The sequence below is a fragment of the Mirounga leonina genome, unplaced genomic scaffold (assembly GCF_011800145.1).
Source record: "Mirounga leonina isolate KUSES-001 unplaced genomic scaffold, KU_Mleo_1.0 Mir_125, whole genome shotgun sequence".
Lineage (NCBI taxonomy): Eukaryota > Metazoa > Chordata > Mammalia > Carnivora > Phocidae > Mirounga > Mirounga leonina.
This window is the reverse complement of record NW_023270305.1, coordinates 40,076,707-40,100,513: the sequence shown is the minus strand read 5'-3', so window position 1 is coordinate 40,100,513 and position 23,807 is coordinate 40,076,707. Positions and strand designations below refer to the sequence as shown.

Genomic DNA, 23,807 nt, shown 5'->3' with positions numbered 1-23,807 from the left:
TTTATCCCTCCCTCCTCCAGACTCCTGGTAAATCCCACTCAACTCTTTCTTAATTTGTCTATTCTAGATACTTCTTTTAAGTGGAATCATACAATATTTGTACTTTGTGTTTGGCTTACTTCGCTGAATATGTTTTCAAGATTCATCCATATTGTAACATACCAGAATTTCATTTCTTTTTTGGCTAAATAATATTCTGTTGTGTAATATACTTTATTTTGTTTATTCATTCAACTGTTGATGAATACTTGGGTTATTTTCACCTTTTGGTTATTGTGAGTAATGCAGTGAACAGTGACATACACGTATCTCTTTGAGCTGCTGTTTTCATGTTCTCTTTATACTCCAGGTATATACCCTGGAATGTAATTACTGGTTCATATGTATTTAAATGTTCTTTCCAATTTCTTCTTTAACCCATTGGTGCTATTTAATTTCTACATATTTGTGAATTTTCCACTTTTCCTTTTGTTACTGATTTCTAGCATCTTTCTGCTATGGTCAGAGAAGATACTTTGTATAATTTCAATCTTTTTAAATTTACTGAAAGTTTTGTAGCCTAACATATGATCTATCCTGGAGAGTGTTCTATGTGTACTTGAGAAAAGTGTGTATTGTGTTGTTGGATGGAGTGTTTTATAAATGACTGTTAGGCCTGGTTAATTTATAGTGTTCAAGCCTTCTGTTTCCTTATTGATCTTCTCAGTGTTTTATCCATTTTTGACAGTGGAATATTGATGTTTTCAACAATTATTGTAGAACTGTCTAGTTTTCCCTTTAATTCTGTCAATGTCTGCTTCAAAGATTTTGGGGGCCTTGTTCGGTGCATAAATTATATCTTTTTGATGAATTGACATCAATATGTTATATCTTTTGTTTCTTTTAACAATTTTGTGCTTACAGTCTGTTTTGTCTGATATTAATAAAGCCACCTCTGCTCTTGTTGGGTTACTGTTTACGTAGAGTATCTTTCTTGGGGCGCCTGCTGGCTTAGTAGAGCATGCAACTCTTGATCTCAGGGTCCTGAGCTCAAGCCCCACACTGGGGGTAGTATTTACTGGGGGAAAAAAAAGTATATATATATATATATATATATATTTATATACACACACATATACGTATATACATCCTTTTCACTTTCAACGTATTTGTGTCTTTGGTGCTATGGTGAGTTTCTTGTAGACAGCATATAGCTGGATCTTGTTTTTGTCTGCTTTTTGTTTTGACAGTCTTCTGCCTTTTGTTTGCAGAGTTTAATATGTTTACATTTAAATCAGTTAGTAAAAGGATGGACTTCTGATATTTTCTTTGTTTCCTTTAAAATATACCATTTTTGTGTCTTATTTTCTCCATTACTGCCTTCTTCTGTGTTAAGTTGATTTTTTGGAGTGAACTGATTCTCTTCTCATTTCTTTATGTATATATTTGTTAAATGTTTTATCTGTAGTTACTGTGGGGATTACATTTAACATCCTAAATTTATAATAATCTAGTTTGAGTTGATACCAAGGACTTTAATAGCATATAAAATCTTCACTCCTATAAAGTTCTGTTCTCCCTTTATATTATTGATGTCACAAATTTCATCTTTCTATATTGTGTGCTCAGTAACCGATTTATAATTATTTTGTATGCATTTGTCTTTTAAATCATGTAGGAGTTAAAAACAAAATACAGGGGCGCCTGGGTGGCTCAGATGGTTAAGCGTCTGCCTTCGGCTCAGGTCATGATCCCAGGGTCCTGGGATCGAGTCCCACATCGGGCTCCCTGCTCCTTGGGAGCCTGCTTCTCCCTCTGCCTCTCTCTCTCTCTCTCTGTCTCTCATGAATAAATAAATAAAATCTTTAAAAAAAAAAAAAACAAAATACAACCCAGTATTAGCTTTTATATTTGCCCCTGAATTTACCTTTCCTGGAGTTCTTTATTTCATCGTGCAGATTCAAATTACTATCTACTATTCTTTTATTTCTGCCTGAAGGACTCCCTTTAGCATTTCTTGTAGGGCAGGTCTCATTGCGGTGAATGCCCTTGGGTTTTGTTTATCTGGGAAAGTCTTCAATTCTCCCTCATTTTTGAAGGACAGTTCTGTCAGATACAGAATTATTGGGTGACTGTATTATTCTTTGAACATGTTAAATATGGCACCCACTGCATTCTGGCCTCTATGGTGTCGATGAGAATTGGCTGTTAATTTTATTGAGGATCTTTTGATCATGAGGAGCTGCTTCTCCTTTGCTGCTCTCAGGGCTGGCACTGCCTTTGTCATTTTAGCAGTTTCATTGTACTAGGTCTTGGTGTGGGCCTCTGCCTTTATCCCACTTGGAGTTTCCATTGAGATTCTGGTATATGCAAATTCATGTCTTTCATCAAATTTTGGATGTATTTGGCCATTATTTAAATATTCTTTCTGCTCCTTCCTTCTGGGACATTCATAATGCATATATTGCTGTCTGTTTGGTGGTGTCCTACCAGTTTCTCAGGCTCTGTTCACTTTTTTTCTATTTTCTTTCTGGTCCTCAGACTTGGTCATTGTAATTGTCCTGTTTTCAAGTTTGCTGATTCTGTTTTCTCTCTGCTCCAATTAGCTTTGAACTCCACTAGTGAACTTTTAATTTCAATTATTATACTTTATAGCCTCAGAGTTTGTTTGGTTCATTTTTTTTTTTTTTTTAAGATTTTATTTATTTATTTGAGAGAGAAACAGCATGAGAGGGGAGAGGGTCAGAGGGAGAAGCAGGCTCCCCGCTGAGCCGGGAGCCCGATGTGGGATTCGATCCCAGGACTCTGGAATCATGACCTGAGCCGAAGGCAGACGCTTAACCAACTGAGCCACCCAGGTGCCCTGTTTGGTTCATTTTTATAATTTCTTTATGTTTATGGATATTCTCATTTTGTTTGTATATCCCTCTTCTGATTTCTTTCAATTGCTTTTCCATGATTCCCTTTAGCGCTTCGAGCATATTTAAGACAGTTGTTTTAAAGTTCTTGTCTATTAATTCTGATGTCTGTGCTTCTCCAGGGATGTTTTCTATTATTTTGTTTCTTGATGGCCATACTTTCCAGTGTCTTTGAATGTCTTGTGACTTTTTTTTTGTTGAAAACTGGACATTTAAATATTATAATGTGATTCTGGAAATCAGACATTCCCTCTCCTTCCCCAGAGTTTCTTTTATTATGATTATTGGACTGTAGTCCATTTGTTTACTGATGTTTCCAAACTATTTTTGCAAAGAATTGATCCCTTATTGTGTGTGATCACTGAAGCCTATCTCTTAACTTGTGTTTAGATAGCATTTCCTTGAAAGCCAGGAGCCAGAACAGATACCTCTCCCAGTCTTTGCCAATTGTCTCTTTTCTTTGTTGCTCCCTCAATACTTATCCAGGCTTGCACTAAGTCCAACAGCCTGAGTTGAAAGCTGAGAATATAGCTGCCATTTTCAGGACTGCTGCCACATCAAAAGGGCAAGTAAAAATGCCACAAAGCTTTCCTATCATTTTATTTTTTTCCAGTTTAATTGAAATAGAGTTGAGGGGTGCCTGGGTGGCCCAGTCATTGGACGTCTGCCTTCGGCTCCTGGGTCATGATCCCAGGGTCCTGGGATCGAGCCCCGCATTGGGCTTCCTGCTTGGTGGGGGGCCTGCTTCTCCCTCTCCCACTCCCCCTGCTTGTGTTCCTGCTCTCACTATCTCTCTCTGTCAAATAAATAAATAAAAATCTTTAGGAAAAAAAAAAGGCCTGCTATAAAAAAAGAAATAGAGTTGACATACAGCACTATGTAAGTTTAAGGTGTACAGCATAATGATATGACTTTCATGTATTGTGAAATAATTATCACAATAAATTTAGTTAATATCAATCATTTCATACATACACCAAAAAAAAAAAAAATAGGGAAAAAGTGTTTTTTTTCCTTGTGATGAGAAGTTTTAACATCTCTCAACTTTCATATTTCAGTGTTTATAACCATTGTGTGGTACATTATTACATCCCCAGTACTTATTTATAACTGGAAGGTTGTACATTTGACCACCTTCATCAAATTTCCCCACCCCTCTCCACCCCCTGCCTTTGGTAACCATGAATCTGATCTCTTTATGAGTATTTGTTTTACTTCCACTTTTAAGTGAGATACAGTATTTGTCTTTCTCTGATTTTTTCACTTAGCATAATACTCTCAAGGTCCATCTGTATTGTCACAAATGGCAGGAAATCCTTTTCTGTGGCTGAATAATATTCTGTGTATGATGTGAGTGTGTGTGTGTGTGTGTACATACGTATATAACACAATTTCTTTATCCATTCATCTGCCTTGAACACTTAGTTTGTTTCCATGTCTTGGCTATTGTAAATAATGCTTCTGTAAATGTGGGGGTGCAGGAAATTCTTTGACAGCGTTTGTGTTTCCTTCAGGTATATGCCCACAAGTGGAAATGCTGGATCTTATGGTAGTTCTTCTCTAGCTTACTTTATTGGAAGAATACAGTATATATATTGTATTAAATACATGTAACATACAAAATATGTGTTGATCGACTAGTTATGTTATCAGTAAGGCTTCCAGTCAATAGTAGGCTATTAAGTAAGTTACGTTTTGGGAGAGTGCAAAGTTTTATGTGGATTTTCAACTGCATAGGGGTTGGCACCCTTAACCTCTGCATTGTTAAAGGCCTATGGAGCTTTCCTGGTGTTCCAGCCAAGCTTTCTGGCCAGGTGGGATTCAGGAGCTACACTCAGCAGTGGGAAGGGCTATCAACCAGCTTCCCTGCCTGGGTAGAGTAGGAGTTTTAGCTCCAAGCAGTCTCCCATGTGTTCCTGATCAGTGTTTCTACTAAGAGGGGGCCAGAAGCTACTCAGCAGTGATTGGGCCTGTGATATAGCTCCCTGCCCGAACAAAGCAGGAAAGCCAGCTCTAAGCATCCTCTCAGGTGTTTCTAGTCAGGCTTTCTGGTCAGGAGGGGCCAGGAGCTACACTCCGTGGTGTTATAAATTAGCTTCTCTGCCCTGGTGGAGCAGGGGAATTAGTTCTAAGTTTGGACAAGTAGGTTGTTTATAGTCTTGATTCAAGCCGACTTGCACCCCGAAGTCTGGCTGAGTGGTGGCACTGGCTTTGCTCTGAGGATGACCAATTCTGCCTGCTGGACTCTAGAGCCGCTGGGATATGCAACTTCCAGGTATTCTGAGCTGGCTTTTCCTGTAAGGTAAGACTGGCTGGGACTCCCAATAAGTGACCAAATGTTCTGGGGTTCAGGGAAGGCTCAGTGAAGACCTCTTGTTGGGGTGCTGCCCCAGCTGAGAGGAGGGGGCAACGTGGTGAACGTGTAGATGCTCCCCCTCTTTTAATGCAGTCTGTCTTGGTCTCTGGTGCGCGCTGGGGGCGGGGGGGTGGGGCGGTACCCTGCGGGCTTCAGCCTCGCGTCCATGTTCTAGGATTTTTCAGTGGTGTCTTGTCCATGAGTACTTGTTAATTCTTGTGAGGAGGTGCAAAGTCTGGAATGACCTATGTTGCTATTTTAGTGACTTCTTGCCTTTATAAGGTTGCCTTTTTTTTTTTTGATCCCATGTTTGCTTGGTTGCTATAAACGTGACTGTTTTCTAGAGTTCTGAAAAGTTGTTTTCGACCATTCCTGCTTGTTTTTTAATGTTTCTGTAGGAGGACGAGACCTTGACGCTGCCTACTCTATCATTTTGCTCAAGTGTGTGTTGTTTTTAAATCTCCCTTTAGCGTTGTGGTAGGACAATTGCTTAAAAGAAATAACTCCCTGAATCTTTTATATAATGCACAGCATTCGGACTGTTAGGTTTTTCCAATTAGAAAAAGAAAAATGATGTATTTAAATTTTCAGTTTTCAGGGATAGGCTAGTCTCTGACCCATTAGAAGGGCTGCCATGTTCCAGACACTGAGCAAGGCATTTCATGTCTCTTGTTCACAAAACCTTGTGAGACAGGTGCTTCTGCTCCATTTCACAAACGAGATTGCTTCAGAGAGGTAAGCAGCTTATCTAAAGTGCCACGGATAGTAGGTGGTGAGGCTAATGTTAAACCTCAGGAGTGCCTGAGTCGGAACTCTCAAAATCAGTTTTTTTTAAAAAGTCTCCAGATTATATCAGAATAGGATGAGATGGTAAGGGATGTTTTAAAAAGCTCCTGATATGATTCTAATGTACAACTAATTCTGAGAATCACTGCACTTAACATTTTGCTTCTTACAGAAAAACAGCAAAATGGAGGTGAAATTCAAGGCAGGTCATTTTGCTCTAAATTAGGCCTCTAACTAAAATGCTTGGGTCGTTTCCAATGAAGGCAGTAGAGTGACCAACTTGTCCTGGTTTGCTGGGGACTTCTCTGATTTTAGCACTGATAGTCCTGCATCTTGAAAAACCCCTGAGTCCCCGGCAAACCACTATGGCTGGCCACCCTATCAGGCAGATATTTATGGAATTTAATGATCTGTATTAGTCTTTTATGATTTAAAAATCCTAGATGTGTTTCTGAGAATTTGAGCACAGTAGACAAGTGGTTTCCCTATGTATTTCTTTCTTTAGCTTTAAGAAGTGCCTGGCTGGTTCAGTCTAGTGCGTGTGACTCTTGATCTCAGGGTTGTAAGTTCAAGCCTCACGTTGGGTGTAGAGATTAAAAATAAAATCTTAAAAATAAGCCCAAATGTGTCTAGGAATATTCATTTTTCTATGAACAAATTCTCAGTGGTTCTTTCTTACTTAACAGAGAACTTAGTTTTTTAGAAAATTTTAAAGGGCACCCCCTAGACCAGAAGAAATACTGAGCACCATTTATTAACCATTTAGGTCCAGGTATTTAAAAAATAATACACAGGGGCACCTAGCTGGCACAGTGAGAAGAGCATGTGACTCTTGATCTCATAGTCGTGAGTTCAAGACCCATGTAGGGTGTAGAGATTACTTAAATGTTAAAAAAAAAAAAAAATCCTTAAATTACAATTACTAATTGGGATGTTTGTATCTGTTGGCTACTGAACAACTTATCAAACCTTGGAATCAGATTGGACACTACCAGTCATTTTCTGTTCCACATGGAATTTCATGGGGTACTTGCTTTTTATCACAGTGTCAAAAGTTCAGAAATAACAGGAGTAAAACCAGTGAATCAGCAAAGTAGTAATTAGTAAAAATAGTTTGTGAACTGGGAACACTTAAGCCAAAACATGGAACGAAGCTCAGGTGTATGCTGTTACTTATTTATTTATAAAGATTTTATTTATTTATTTGAGAGAGAGAACGAGAGACAGAGCACGAGAGGGAAGAGGGTCAGATGGAGAAGCAGACCCCCTGCTGAGCAGGGAGTGCGATGCGGGACTCGATCCCGGGACTCCAGGATCATGACCTGAGCTGAAGGCAGTCGCTTAACCGACTGAGCCACCCAGGCGCCCGTTACTTATTTATTTTTAAAGATTTTATTTAACAGAGATACAGAGAGGGAACAAGCAGGGGGAGTGGGAGAAGGAGAAGCAGGCTTCCCGCGGAGCAGGGAGCCCGATGTGGGGCTCGATCCCAGGACGCTGGGATCATGACCTGAGTTGAAGGCAGACGCTTAACGACTGAACCACTCAGGCGCCCCTGTATGCTGTTATTTTTAAAGTTTATTTATTTCAGTAATGTCTACACCCATCGTGGGGCTTGAACTCATGATCCCAAGATCGAGTCAGCACACTCTTCCAACTGAATCAGCCAGGTGCTCCTCAGGTACATGTTTTTATAAACAGTTTGTATAGATAAAGCAGTGACTTTATTCTTCAGTCATTCGTTATATTAGAATTTTCTTAAATGATAGTGAATTGGTCAGTGGTGACCTTATATCAACCTGGGGAAACAGTTCAAGTTTTGCTTATGATTTCCAGAGGTGTAAACAAAAAATGGCCCAGGTCATGGCAGTCTTGCAAAATAAGCTAAATTAAGCTTTGCTTGTAGGACAAAACTGGTTTTGCCTGCTCAGGGAATTTTCAAGGCTGGTCTCCATTTGCCTTTATGAAGAGCCACCTCTGGTAACCCAGCTACACGAATACATACTGTCTTCTAAAGTAATGTAACACGATCTAATGTTGACCCTGAACAACCTTGAGCTGGAAGCTCCAGTGGTTTGTGACTGGTGGTGAGTACTGCTCTCCTGAGTGCCCTGTGAGTTACAGCAGAGCCTAGGGCATCTCAGCTCAGTTTGGGAACTGTGGGTGTATAGTTATTTAATTCTGTCTCAATACCATCTACATTTGTTATTGTACATGAAAATACTCAATTGAATAGTCAACCTTAATCCTCCTCTGACATTTAATAAAAAGCCTGGAAAACTTTATTGACATTAATTCACATTTCTCGGGACTAACTCCAGGAGCCTTGACTATTTAAGAGAATATTGTCAACATAAATTAGTCTTTGATTCTTTTACAGAATCTTCCTAGGGCGTTTCTGGTTAGCAGATTACACTGAATCCCTAACAGGAAATCCTTCAGGGCAGTGGTTCTAAGGCATTGTTCTTGATGGAAATCTGTTTGGTTTAGGTTTGTTTCGGTAGAAAGGGCTTAAAAACCACTAGTCTAATGGACGGTGTATGTTAAAAACAAAAATATCTCTGGATATCCCTATCCATTTTCCTCAGTTAAAGTCCACTAATGACCTTTTGAAAGTATCATGAAGAGCAATTAGTATGGTCTTCAATGGTACTCAACCCATTGGTAACTGTCTGAGATTGTTCAGTATTCCAGACACTTGTCTGATCTATAAAGTATTTAAAACAATTGATGCATCACTACAACATTCAGTAAAATACACAGATGTTAGGTTTTCCATTCAATGAGTTAAAAACAGAATACACCCATGTACCCATCATGGAAATCAAGTTATAGAGCATTTCCATCACTACCAGAAAATTCCTTGTCTATTTTCTTTTTTTTCCTTGTCTATTTTCATTCCTCCATCATTTTAGTTATGTCTGTTCTTACATTTGTTATACATTGAATCATAAGGCATGCATTCTTTTCTGACTTCTTTCATTTAATGATGTTTTGTGATTTAGTTGTTATATGCCTTGGCTCATTTCTAATGCTGAGTAGTTTTCTATTTTATGAATACACCAGTTATCCATTCTGTTTTGGGCTATTACTGAGGCTCATATCAACACTGTTATACTTACATATACTCTAATGTTTTTGTGAACATTTTTCTTTTTAAGATTTTGGTTATTTACTTGAGAGAGCGAGAGAACACACATGAATGTACAAGTCAGGGAGGGGCAGAGGGAGAGGGAGAGAATCTTAAGCAGGATCCATGCCCAGTACAGAGCCCAATGCAGGGATTAAGATTTCACGACACAGAGATCATGACCTGTGCTGAAATCAAGAGTGGGATGCTTAACTGATTGAGCCACCCAGGCATCCCAGCCTATTTTTATTTTCTTGCATAAATGCTTAGGAATGGATTTGCTGAATTGGATGGCAAATGAATGTTTAACTTTACTAAGAAACTGGTGAACAGGTGAACATTTTACACTTCCAGCAGCAATGTAAGAGTGTTTCAGTGGCTTCACATTCTTGGCATTTGTGGATGTTAGTCTTTTTCAGTTATTCTAGTGGGCGTGAAATGGTGTATCATTGTGGTTTTAATTTGTACTTCTCAGAGGACCTAAGATGTTGCATAAATTTTGAATTTTGATGAAGTCTAACTTGTCCTTTTTTTTCTTTCTTGGTTAGTGCTTTCTGTGTCCAACCCAAGAAATCTTTACCTACTCCAGGATCAAAGATGAATCTTTTTTTTCTACATGCTTTTTTTCTGGGTTTTACATTTAAATCCACGATTTTGTGGGGGGGGGGGCGTGCACATATATGGGCACATCTGAATAGAAAAGGGTCAAGGCTTTCTATTTCATACAGATATTCTGTTGTTCCATCAACAGTTATACTTTCCTTTTCCCACTGAATTAACTTGGCATCTTGGTCAAAAATTGTTAATGTGGGGGCGCCTAGGTGGCTCAGTCGTTAAGTGTCTGCCTTCGGCTCAGGTCATGATCCAGGGTCCTGGGATCGAGCCCTGCATCGGGCTCCCTGCTACGCGGGAAGCCTGCTTCTCCCTCTCCCACTCCCCCTGCTTGTGTTCCCTCTCTCACTGTCAAATAAATAAATAAATAAAAAATCTTAAAAAAAAAAATTGTTAATGTGTAGGTCTGTTTCTGGACTCTTGATTCTGATATGTTAATCTATTCTCCTAATACCAGTCTTGATTACTTAAACTTTTTTTTCTCTAAAGATTATTTAGTAATCTCTACACCCAATGTGGGGCTCAAGCTTACAACCTCGAGATCAAGATGGCATGCTCTTTTTTTTTTTTAATTTGTCTTTGTCTTTTTTTTATTATGTTAATCACCATACATTACATCATTAGTTTTTGATGTAGTGTTCCATGATTGTTTGTGTATAACACCCAGTGCTCCATGCAGAACGTGCCCTCTTTAATACCCATCACCAGGCTAACCCATCCTCCCACTCCCCCCGCCCAGAACCCTCAGTTTGTTTTTCAGAGTCCATTGTCTCTCATGGTTCGTCTCCCCCTCTGATTTCCCCCCTTCATCCTTCCCCTCCTCTTATCTTCTTCTTCTTCTTTTTTTTTTTTTAACATATATTGTATTATTTGTTTGAGGTACAGATCTGTGATTCAACAGTCTTGCACAATTCACAGTGCTCACCAAGCACATACCTTCCCAATGTCTATCACCTAGCCACCCGATCCCTCCCAACCCCCACCACTCCAGCAACCCTTGTTTCCTGAGATTAAGAATTCCTCATATCAGTGAGGTCATATGATACATGTCTTTCTCTGATTGACTTATTTCGCTTAGCATAACACTCTCCAGTTCTATCCATGTCGTTGCAAATGGCAAGATTTCATTCCTTTTGATGGCTGCATAATATTCCTGTGTGTGTGTGTGTGTATGTATGTGCGTGTATGTATATATATATATATATATATATATATATATACATATACGCACACACACCACATCTTTATCCATTCATCTGTCGATGGACATCTTGGCTCTTTCCACAGTTTGGCTATTGTGGACATTGCTGCTATAAACATTGGGGTGCATGTACCCCTTCGGATCCCTACATTTGTATCTTTGGGGTAAATACCCAATAGTGCAATTGCTGGATCGTATGGTAGCTCTATTTTCAACTTTTTGAAGAACCTCCATACTGTTTTCCAGAGTGGCTGCACCAGCTTGCATTCCCACCAACAGTGTAGGAGGGTTCCCCTTTCTCCGCATCCCCGCCAACATCTGTCCTTTCCTGACTTGTTAATTTTAGCCATTCTGACTGGTGTGAGGTGATACCTCATTGAGGTTTTGATTTGGATTTCCCTGATGCCGAGCGATGTTGAGCACTTTTTCATGTGTCTGTTGGCCATTTGGATGTCTTCTTTGGAACAATGTCTGTTCATGTCTTCTGCCCATTTCTTGATTGGATCATTTGTTCTTTGAGTGTTGAGTTTGATAAGTTCTTCACAGATTTTGGATACTAGCCCTTTATCTGATATGCCATTTGCAAATATCTTCTCCCATTCTGTCCGTTGTCTTTTGGTTTTGTTGACTGTTTCCTTTGCTGTGCAAAAGCTTTTTATCTTGAAGTCCCAATAGTTCATTTTTGCCCTTGCTTCCCTTGCCTTTGGCGATGTTTCTAGGAAGAAGTTCCTGCGGCTGATGTCGAAGAGGTTGCTGCCTGTGTTCTCCTTTAGGATTTTGATGGACTCCTGTCTCACATTCAGGTCTTTCAACCATTTGGAGTCTCTTTTTGTGTGTGGTGTAAGGAAATGGTCCAGTTTCCTTCTTCTGCATGTGGCTGTCCAATTTTCCCAATACCATTTGTTGAAGAGATTTTTTTCCATTGGACATTCTTTCCTGCTTTGTCGAAGATTAGTTGACCATAGAGTTGAGGGTCCATTTCTGGGCTCTCTATTCTGTTCCATTGATCTATGTGTCTGTTTTTGTGCCAGTACCATACTGTCTTGATGATGACCGCTTTGTAATAGAGCTTGAAGTCCGGAATTGTGATGCCACCAGCTTTGTTTTTCTTTTTCAACGTGCCTCTGGCTATTCGGGGTCTTTTCTGGTTCCATACAAATTTGATTATTTGTTCCATTTCTTTGAAAAAAGTCGATGGTATTTTCATAGGGATTGCATTAAATGTGTAGATTGCTCTAGGTAGCATTGACATCTTCACAATACTTGTTCTTCCAATCCATGAACATGGAACGTTTTTCCACTTTGTGTCTTCTTCAATTTCTTTCATGAGTATTTTATAGTTTTCTGAGTACAGATTCTTTGCCTCTTTGGTTAGATTTATTCCTAGGTATCTTATGGTTTTGGGTGCAATTATAAATGGGATCGACTCCTTAATTTCTCTTTCTTCTGTCTTGTTGTTGGTGTATAGGAATGCCACTGACTTCTGTGCATTGATTTTATATCCTGCCACTTTACTGAATTCCTGTATGAGTTCTAGCAGTTTTGGGGTGGAGTCTTTTGGGTTTCCACATAAGGTATCATATCATCTACAAAGAGTGAGAGTTTGACTTCTTTGCCGATTTGGATGCCTTTTATTTCTTTTTGTTGTCTGATTGTTGTGGCTAGGGCTTTTAGTATTATGTTGAATAGCAGTAGTGATAGTGGACATCCCTGCCGTGTTCCTGACCTTAGGGGGAAAGCTCTGTTTTTCCCCACTGAGAATGATATTCGCTGTAGGTTTTTCATAGATGGCTTTTATGATATTGAGGTATGTACCCTCTATGCCTATATTCTGAAGAGTTTTGATCAAGAAAGGATGCTGTACTTTGTCAAATGCTTTTTCTGCATCTATTGGGAGGATCATATGATTCTTGTTCTTTCTTTTGTTAATGTATTGTATCACATTGATTGATTTGCAGATGTTGAACTAACCTTGCAGCCCAGGGATAAATCCCACTTGGTCGTGGTGAATAATCCTTTTAATGTACTGTTGGATCCTATTGGCTAGTATTTGGTGAGAATTTTTCCATCCATGTTCATCAGGGATATTGGTCTGTAATTCTCCTTTTTGATGGGGTCTTTGTCTGGTTTGGGGATCAAATGGTGGCCTCATAAAATGAGTTTGGAAGTTTTCCTTCCATTTCTATTTTTTGGAAGAGTTTCAGAAGAATAGGTATTAATTCTTCTTGAGATGTTTGGTAGAATTCCCCTGGGAAGCCATCTGGCCCTGGGCTTTTGTTTTTTGGGAGATTTTTGATGACTGCTTCAATTTCCTTAGTGGTTATAGGTCTGTTCAGGTTTTCTATTTCTTCCTGGTTCAGTTTTGGTAGTAGATACATCTCTAGGAATGCATCCATTTCTTCCAGATTATCTAATTTGCTGGCATAGAGTTGCTCATTATATGTTCTTAGAATTGTTTGTATTTCTTTGGTGTTGATTGTGATCTCTCATTCATGATTTTGTTGATTTGGGTCATTTTTCTTTTTGATTAAGTCTGGCCAGGGTTTATCAATCTTGTTAATTCTTTCAAAGAACCAGCTCCTAGTTTTGTTGATCTGTTCTATTGTTCTTTTAGTTTCTATTTCATTGATTTCTGCTTTCTGTTTCTCTTCTCCTGCTGGGTTTAGGCTTTATTTGCTGTTCTTTCTCCAGCTCCTTTAGGTGTAGGGTTAGGTTGTGTACTTGAGACCTTTCTTGTTTCTTGAGAAAGGCTTGTATTGCTATATACTTTCCTCCTAGGACTGCCTTTGCTGTATTCCAAAGATTTTGAACAGTTGTTTTCATTTTCATTTGTTTCCATGAATTTTTTTTAATTCTTCTCTAATTTCCTGGTTGACCCATTCATTCTTTAGTAGGATGCTCTTTAGCCTCCATGTATTTGAGTTCTTTCCGACTTTCCTCTTGTGATTGAGTTCTAGTTTCAAAGCATTGTGGTCTGAAAATAGGGAATGATCCCAATCTTTTGGTACTGGTTGAGACCTGATTTATGACCTAGGATGTGATCTATTCTGGAGAATGTTCCATGGGCACTAGAGAAGAATGTGTATTCTGTTGCTTTGGGATGGAATGTTCTGAATATATCTGTGAAGTCCATTTGGTCCAGTGTGTCATTTAAGGTCTTTATTTCCTTGTTGGTCTTTTGCTTAGATGATCTGTCCATTTCAGTGAGGGGGGTGTTAAAGTCCCCCACTATTATTGTATTGTTGTCAATGTGTTTCTTTGCTTATGTTATTAATTGCCTTATATAATTGGCTGCTCCCATGTTAGGGGCATAGATATTTACAGTTGGTAGATCTTCTTGTTGGATAGACCCTGTAAGTGTGACATAATGTCCTTCCTCATCTCTTATTATAGTCTTTGGTTTAAAATCTAATTTGTCTGATATAAGCATTGCCACCCCAGCTTTCTTTTGGTGTCCATTAGCATGGTAAATGGTTTTCTATCCCTTCACTTTCAATCTGGGGGTGTCTTTGAGTCTAAAATGAGTTGCAGACAGCATATCGATGGATTAAAAAAAGATAAGACCCAATCTGATAGCCTGTGTCTTTTGATTGGGGCATTTAGCCCATTTACATTCAGGGTAACTATTGAAAGATGAACTTAGTGCCATTGTATTGCCTGTAAGGTGACTGTTACTGTATATTGTCTCTGTTCCTTTCTGGTCTATGTTGCTTTTAGGCTCTCCCTTTGCTTAGAGGACCCCTTTCAAGATTTCTTGTAGGGCTGGTTTTGTGTTTGCAAATTCCTTTAGTTTCTGTTTGTCCTGGAAGCTTTTTATCTCTCCATTTTCAATGACAGCCTAGCTGGATATAGTATTCTTGGCTGTGTATTTTTCTCCTTTAGTGCTCTGAATATATCATGCCAGTCCTTTCTGGCCTGCCAGGTCTCTGTGGATAGGTCTGTTGCCAATCTAATGTTTCTACCATTGTAGGTTACAGATCTCTTCTCCTGAGCTGCTTTCAGGATTTTCTCTTTGTCTCTGAGACTTGTAAATTTTACTATTAAATGTCAGGGTGTTGACCTATTTTTATTGATTTTTGAGAGGGGTTCTCTGTGCCTCCTGGATTTTGATGCCTGTTTCCTTCCCCAAGTTAGGGAAGTTCTCTGCTATAACTTGCTGCAATATACCTTCTGCCCCTCTCTTTCTTCTTCTTCCGGGATCCCAATTATTCTAATGTTGTTTTGTCTTATGGTATCGCTTATCTCTCAAATTCTGCCCTCGTGATCCAGTAGCTGTTTATCTCTTTTTCTCAGCTTTATTTTCCATCATTTGGTCTTCTGTATCACTGTCTCTTCTGCCTCATTTATCCTAGCAGTCAGAGCCTCCACTTTTGATTGCACCTAATTAATAGCATTTTTTATTTCGACTTGGTTAGATTTTAGCTCTTTTATTTCTCCAGAAAGGGTTTCTCTAGTATCTTCTATGCCTATTTCAAGCCCAGCTAGTATCTTTAAAATCATCATTCTGAACTCTAGTTCCGACATCTTACTAAAGTCCGTATTGATTAGGTCCCTGGCAGTCAGTAGTGCCTCTTGTTCTTTTTTTTGAGGTGAGTTTTTCCGTCTTGTCATTTTGTCCAGAGAAGAACAGATGAATGAGAGAACAAAATGCTAACAGGGTAACAGTGACCCCAGAAAAATATACACTAAACAAATCAGAAGAGACCTGAAACCGGGGGAAAAGGGAAGGAAAGAAAAAAGAAGAAAAAAAAATATTAAACATGATCAGGCTGGGGAACAGATCAGTGCCACACACTAGGTTTTGGGTGTATTTTGTGGTCTGTTAGAAGAAACTGCCTCCCAAAATTTTAAAGAAAGAAAAACTTGTATATACAAAAATAAGGGTAAGTATGATGAAGGGATGGAATATGACTGTAAAGATGAAAATTATAAAAGATTTTATAAAAGGAATTGTTAAGTTGGTTGAAGAAAGAAATTAAAAAAAAAAAAAACAAGGGAGAGAATGTGATCAGGCAGGAGACTAGAACAAAGCCATACACTAGAGATTTAGGGTATATCTCGGTCTGTTAGAAGAAAGTGTATCCCAAAATTTTAAAGAGAGAACAACTTATATATATACCAAAAATAAGGTTAACTGTAATAAAGGGATAGAATGACTCTAAAAATGAAAAAGATCTTTAAAAAGGACTGATGTTGGTTGAAAAAGGGAAAAAAAAAAATAGAAAAAGGAAAAAAAATTTAAAAAATTAACTTTGAAAGACAAAAGAATCATAGGAAAAAAGCCATGAATTCCCCTAGTGCTGGCATTCTGCCATTCTCATTGACCGGTAAACTTGCTGTTGGCTGGCTATTCTTGCTGATCTTCTGGGGGAGGGGGCCTGTTGCCGTGGTTCTCAAATGTCTTTGCCAGAGGCGGGGGCCCTTGCCGGTCCGGGCTAAGTCATCTGTTCAGGTTTGCTCTGGGGAGCTTTTGTTCCCTGCAAACTTTCTGTACAGCTTTGGGGAACGGGTGTGAAAATGGCAGCCTCCCAATCTCTGCCCCGGAAGAGCTGAGAACTCGGGGCCCCATGCCTCAGTGAGCCCCCAGAGAAAAGCAATCACTCCCATCTCCCCAGTCTCCAGCTGCACTCCGTGCTCACCTGGCCTGTGACCGAGCATTTCTATCTCTGGCACCCAACCCCCTGTGGAGTCTCCAAACCCAGCAGATCCCTGCGGTGTGCTCGCACGCCGCTCCTCCCAGGGAAGGAAGGAGAGTCTCCCCGGATCTGCTGGAAGAGCAGTGGCCCGACTGTGCTGCGGATCATGGTTTATGGCAGCCCCGAGCTGAGAGCCCACTCCTCGGCTCCATCTCTGCAGCCGGCTTCCCTGCTCTGATACCTGGGAGCTCTGCCACACTTAGGCACCCCCTGTCTTTCTGTGACCCAGAGGGTCCTGAGACCACACTGTCTCAGCGAGGGTTCCAACCCCTGCTTAGCCACTGGAGCGATGTCCCTCAGTGGAGCAGACTTCTAGAAGTTCCGATTTTGTGCTCCGTGGCTCTATCACTTGCCAGTAGTGGCTGATGGAGGCTCCCTCCCCCCACGTCTATCTTCCCAATATTGCCTCGGATTCACTTCTCCGCACATCCTACCTTCCAGAAAGTGGTCGCTTTTCTGTTCAGAGTTGCTATTTTTTTCTTCAGTCTCCTGTTGAGTTTGTAGGTATTCAGAATGGTTTGATCCCTATATAGCTGAATTCTTGGGACCAAAGTTAGGTCTCCTACTCCTCCGCCATCTTGCTCCTCCTCTCACATGTTTTTGAATATCCTCAATTAGAGTATATGATGGATAAAAATCTTGAGATTCAAACTCCAAGTATAATGAAGCCCAGTATAATGAAATGTAGTTAAACTACTGGGAGTTTAATTCAATTTGTAGTTCTGAAAGCAGGTTCTAATATTTTCCATTCTACGAAAAGAGAAATCTCTCTGCCCAAATTAAAAATGTAGGGAACACATCTTTAATTAAAATGCAAAAGTCTTACGGAAATTTCCAAATACACATTTTAATAAAAATTAGAAATTTCATATGCAATAAAAATCTGTCATTTATGTTAACACACACATATATTTGTGTAAGTAGAGAAAAGGCCTGAAAGGATAACATTAAAATGAAAACAGCAGTTACCTCTGGGACAGCAACTGTGAAGGAATGCTTAATGTCTCTCAGTAACAGTCTGAATTTTCTAGAAGAGATTCTATTCCTATATAATATGTGTAAAAGAAAATTTAAACTGTTCCTACTAGTGAATCACAAGTCTTCACTGCAGTAGAAATAACACATCAACCTGTTAAAATATACACAGCTTGAAACCTAGAGATGATAATGGCAGAAGCCACATGCTCAAATCAAATTTTTCCTGATTATTATCTTTGGGGCAATAATTTACAAAAAAAATTTTCAGGGTTGCTCTTGAGTTATTTAACAAATAGATTTAAGAAAAGATTTCTCAAAATGAGCGTTTACTAGTAATTTTTTCAACTTCTTTTCAATCACACAAATATTTTACCAGGAAGTTTATCACATGTTCTGAGTATTTAAAATACCTGTTTCCTGTCTAAGCCTACCCCCGCCAATGACAAAACCCTAACAAAAGTAGTTAAGTACCTAACTAGTACTGCCTTAGCACACTAAAAACATCATACACAAAATTAAAATAAAACTGGCAATGAGGAAACTATAACATAGGATAGGTAAAACATCAATATCTTTAAAATATAAAGTTCTGACAAATCCATAAGATGAATGGATTATTTAAAACACATTACAAATAGCCAAAAAAAACAAGTACTTACTCTCCAATAGCCAAAATTAATCATTAAAATAAGATTTTTTTTACATCTAAATTTGCATTTAGTTAAAATGGTAATACCTATGCTGGGGGCGGTTTTCACTGGCCTCTGTTACACTTGTGTTGGCACAATATATTGGTGATTTTTTTTTTTTTTTTTTTTTTTTTGGGAAAGATTTTTTCAGGGCACAAGGGGGGGGGAGCGGCTGGGAGAGGGAGAGGGAGAAACAGGCTCCCCGCTGAGCAGGGAGCCCGAGGTGGGGCTCGATCCCAGGACCCTGGGATCATGACCTGAGCCGAAGGAAGATGCTTAACTGACTGAGCCACCCAGGTGTCCCTGGTACAGATTTCTGAAGGACAATTTGACAATCAGTAGTTATCAAAAGTCTTAAAATGCTTTTACTCAGTTAATACTTAGCAAATAATTCATTCCAATTAAGAGTTCCACTTTAACTTATTTGTAAACAGATAGTTAAAATGAAAAGAACAGATATTTTTATGGTGCAGTTCAGAAGATTTACCAAAGCCCAAACAGCAAGATTTCTCCAATTTCTCTCTTCAACTGGAAACGTGAAAAGAATCAAAGGGAGTAAATTAAACTCTTAGTGCTCCCGTGTGCTTAACTGCTGCAACCACCACAGGGGGGCAGCCTTCATGATACCAGAAGGTAAGAAGGGAATGGAGGGATGGAGTCCTGCTCCACCCGGCCCCCAAGCAAAGGAGGCAAGTGTCACTATATTAAAATCTCATGTTAGTACTTTCCTATAGTTTGTTCAAACTTCTTTAATTACTGATTTCAGATGGTCTAGGTGATACTCTTCTATGAAGGATTCTGCTTGATTCAAAGCTTTTATTTTCACCAGAATAGGAATTATTTCTTTGACTTCATCCCTGGAAAACAAAAGTTTGAGAGCCTAGTGAATCATTAGTTGTTAATCTGAAAAAATTTTAAACCCATATCTAAAATTATTCAGATGTTATCTTTTCCATACAGTGTTCAAATATAGGTTATTAGGGGATGTATGCTGGCAAATTTTAATGTGAATGACTAAAAAGCAGTTACATCTATCATCAGAAAACTGAGTTACAGTGTGGGGCTATCAGCTTGGTGGAGCCTCTGTGGGAACATTTACCCACAGAAATGCTACAAATCTGTGCTTTTTATTTAAAAATTTTTTAAACTTTTGGAGAAGTGGTTTACCAGAACATTACTGTACATTTAGTGGTGTTAAGCCCCTAAACCTTTGGTGCTGTTAATGAAACATCCAAAACAGATTCTAGTTATTGATGGGTAAAGAGCAGGCTGCAGACCTGTACCTGACACCTGCTGAGATTTTAAAATGCTTATTTTGGAAGAGATTTACATTTAAAAATATGAACTATTAGGCATGAGGTGTGAGTATAAAGTAGTGATTCCAAAGACTGCACATAAAAATATCTACTAATTCTAGAGTGGTAGTCTCCACAGACTTTTATTCTATTTTTAAAAGTACAAATCTAAAAATTGCTGAGTGTAAAAAAGAATCGTTGAACTGTGCGCTTATGGAGATATAAATATGCAAGATTACCTGAATTCACTTCTAGATAATTTATGTGCACACTGCAACAAAAACTGGATGAAGTTTTCTAGCTGGGGAATAGACGTTCTCATGGCAGAGTTTTGGAACCATTCTTCTGGTAAATATGCTGCTATCTGTTAATTAAAACACACGGTCAGTTTTTTTTTTTTTAATTATGTTAATCCCCATACATTACATCATTAGTTTTAGATGAAGTGTTCCATGATTCATTGTTTGTGCACAACACCCAGTGCTCCATGCAGAATGTGCCCTCCTCAATACCCACCACCAGGCTAACCCATCCTCCCACTCCCCTCCCCTCTAGAACCCTCAGTTTGTTTTTCAGAGTCTATCGTCTCTCATGGTTCGTCTACCCCTCCGATTTCCCCTGCTTCATTCTTCCCCTCCCGCTACCTTCTTCTTCTTCTTTTTTTTTTCTTAACATATATTGCATTATTTGTTTCAGAGGTACAGATCTGAGATTCAACAGTCTTGCACAATTCACAGCGCTTACCAGAGCACACACCCTCCCCAGTGTCCATCACGGTCAGTTTTTAATAACAGTTATCTAAGGCCTTTTGCTAACATCGAGTCCATCTCATTTAATCCTTTATGGTTATGGTAGAATAAATTTTGAGAATCTTCCTTTGTCAAAGTTTATACTTCTTAAAAAAATTGTATTTTAATGCCAAGAGCTTAAAATAGACTATTCTTTATGATTACTCTCTAGGGGTATTTGTAATACTATACTATTTGTAATTCCTATACTCTGTATTCCTAAGCCATTAAATCTGTACAAATGCCATTTACAACTAAACACTAGAAATGCCTAGACACAGTCAACATAAATATAAAATACATTTTAGTATTATTTCATACTAAGAAATTGAGTGACCTAGCATATGATCTACATAAACAAATTATAGTTAAGGAATCCAGTAGAGGATTGTGAGATACACAGAATAAAAAAAATTATGGTTTTGATCCTTTAATACACTGCTTTAAATGTTCATGGCAGCATACAGAGTCTGCTGCATTCAATTTTTCTTTTGGGGGGGGAAGCACCAACACCATTATGCTAAAGGTAAAACATGATTTTGGGGAAAGTTTTGGTAAAAACAACAACGAAAAAAAACAAAACTTCCTCAGCAGAAGAATAAAAGGAAAGAGAATGGGAGGAAGAAAAAACCTGAGATCATACTATGCAAAGAAATTCTTGGACAAATAGGTTATCCTGCAGTTATTATCAAGATCAGTATTTATAAAAGTAAAAAGTTGGGAAAAATACACCACATATACATTATAAAGTATGTTAAATGAAAGTTCTGGAATGTACTCTTTCAAAAACACAGTTGAGGAAAAAAGATTTATCCTATTCCTTAATCACCTTTTTCAGTTACAGAAAAAATGCAGACACACTGACTGCCTAGGGTAGAAATATTTGTACATGCTTTTCCTTTTGCTCTGTAACACATAACTCAAAATTTTCACAGAACTACCTAGCTTTCCCATAAATGATCACAGGATTTAAAGCCACACTGTCTTGGCATGGTTTTTTTTTTTTTCTTAAAGATTTATATTCATTTGAGAGACAGCATGTGTGTGTATGGGGGGGCATGCAGAGGGAAAGAACCCCAAGCAGGCTCCTTGCTCAGCAGGGAGCCCGAGGCAGGGCTCCGTCTCAGGACCCTGAGATCATGACCTGAGCCACCCAGGTGCTCCTTGGCATGGCCTTCTAGCCACAAGCTGTGGAGAGAATGTCCTGCTACTTTTCTACTTCTGATAGTAGACTCATGGTCAAAGAGGACTAAACTGAACCTGAAATACATAGCATGGACGATGAATTCAATTTTGGGGGGAAAATGTAATTTAAAACTACATGATATAAAGACCATAGTCCAAAAAATCATGGCGGGTTAGGAATTGCTATCTAATGTCTTATGTTGTTTTTAAATTTATAAATATTTTTCCATACTCTTAAAAATGACTTTTATCTGCTGAATAGACAATGGATGGTTTTTGGATATTTAGGTTGTTTCCAACTCTCTATTATAAATAATGCTACAATAATATTCTTTGTACTAAAACTCTGATAAAGAAACAAGCCCCAGATAGTCATTTGCTCCTTACAACAGCAAACCCAAGACTTTAACTGCAGTTTCAACTCATCCCGGGAATGTCACTTTTTAACAGTCAATCCCCAAATTTCTGGATGGGCGCTATAGTGAGGTCATCTGCATGACAAAAACCATGCCATTCTCCTCTCCCCAGTAAGACCTTGTCCTGGCCTGAAATAATCCTTTTCTTTTGCTAATAGCTTTCTTGTCTCACCCTGTTTCTTAGGAAAGCCTTCCATTTTGTACAACTCCTGAGAGTATCTCTCTACTTGCTAGATGGAATGCTGCCTGATTCACAGATCCTTAATAAAGCCACTTAGATCTCAAATTTACTCCACTGAATTTTTTTTAAACAAATCTACATGTGCATCTCTGATTTTTAACTTAGGATAAATTCCTTGAAGTAAAATTGCTAAGTCAAGGGGTATGAACTTTAAAGGTTTGTAGCCATCATGCCAAAAGTCTCTAGAGTTCTATCCCTCATTCCAACAGCAAAAAGTGTTTCTCAGAACCCCAGCACCACCCATTCTAGGTGCCCCTGAAATAATGTGCTATTGTTTCCTCATTATGACAAGAATTAGGGGGGAAAAAAAAAACTGGCCAGCATAACAGGTAAAATAATATCCTTACTATATTATTTTGCATTTCTCGGATTAGTACTGTTAACCTTTTCCACGTGTTTAGAAATTATTTTTACATATTTTTTTGGTGAATTTCCTGTTGCATGTCTTTTGTCCATTTTTAATTGGAATATCTGTTTACTAACTTTAAAGAGCTTTTTAAAAAGATGGATTGTAATCCTTGTATGGCTTATAACTTTTCTCCGTTTTCAACTCCCTTTCCTTTAAACTTTTCATTATAGAAAATTTCAGACCAACACGAGAAGGAGTAAGTATGGTAACCCCAATGAACCTATCCTCCAGGTTTAACAATAATCATTTTTTTTTTAAGATTTTTTTAAAATTTATTTATTCGACAGAGAGAGAGAGGGAACACAAGCAGGGGGAGTGGGAGAGGGAGAAGCAGGCTTCCCACCGAGCAGGGAGCTCTATGCGGGGCTCGATCCCAGGACCCTGAGATCATGACCTGAGCCGAAGGCAGACGCTTAACGACTGAGCCAACCAGGTGCCCCTGATCACATAATCTTGATACCTTTTAAATGTTTTTTCATTCACTGAAGTTTTCTACTTTCATCAAATTGCTTACTTCATCATTTCGTTTCTTGCTTTTAAGTTCAAAAGGACTCCCTTACCATCAGATACATTTATCCTCTTAGTACAGTATTTTATAGTTTCATTTTTATACTGGTATTTAGTGAAAGTTGAGGATTTAACTTTCTTTTTATAAAGAGTTAACCAGTTGGCCCAGCTCCATTTATTAAATAATTTTTCTTTTCCCTGGTGATAATTCAAATCAGTATACTAATTCTTAAATACTGAGGGGTTGGTTGCTTTTAGGTTTCTCATTAAGTTGACTTACTGAGTACCAGTTTTAATTATTCTGTTAAAAATAGATTTTAAACTTTTTTTTTAAGTAATCTCTACACCCAATGTCATGACCCTGAGATCAAGAGTCACATGCTCTACTGACTAAGACAGCCAGGTGCCCCACAAAACAGATTTTAATAATTTTAAAAAATGATAAAATTACACTGACCTGGTCGCACTTTTTAACAACATCTGGCCCAGGTATGGCATTAAGAAGAGCTATAATAAGGTAACGATTTAGCAGCTTCCCTAGTCCTAGTTCTTGCAAGGTGTCATCTGGGAGGAGTCCATTCCAAAGAAGAATATTGTGGAAGAGCTAAAATAAAGTATCAA

The 23,807-nt window shown here is 38.6% G+C and overlaps 1 protein-coding gene across 2 annotated transcripts in view; it reads right to left on the bottom strand.

Annotated features, from left to right (window-relative positions):
- Positions 1-19,076: 19,076 nt before the first annotated feature.
- The window catches only part of GCFC2 (GC-rich sequence DNA-binding factor 2), a 47,555-nt gene continuing 42,824 nt past the window's right edge, over positions 19,077-23,807 (bottom strand). For both annotated transcript variants that reach the window (XM_035001198.1, XM_035001197.1), the window contains exons 15-17: positions 23,644-23,790; positions 19,880-20,004; positions 19,077-19,202 (exon numbers count right to left, since the gene is read on the bottom strand). In XM_035001198.1, the coding sequence (XP_034857089.1) occupies positions 19,085-19,202; positions 19,880-20,004; positions 23,644-23,790 (390 nt within the window). In that variant the 3' untranslated portion in view covers positions 19,077-19,084. The remainder of the gene's footprint in view (positions 19,203-19,879; positions 20,005-23,643; positions 23,791-23,807) is intronic.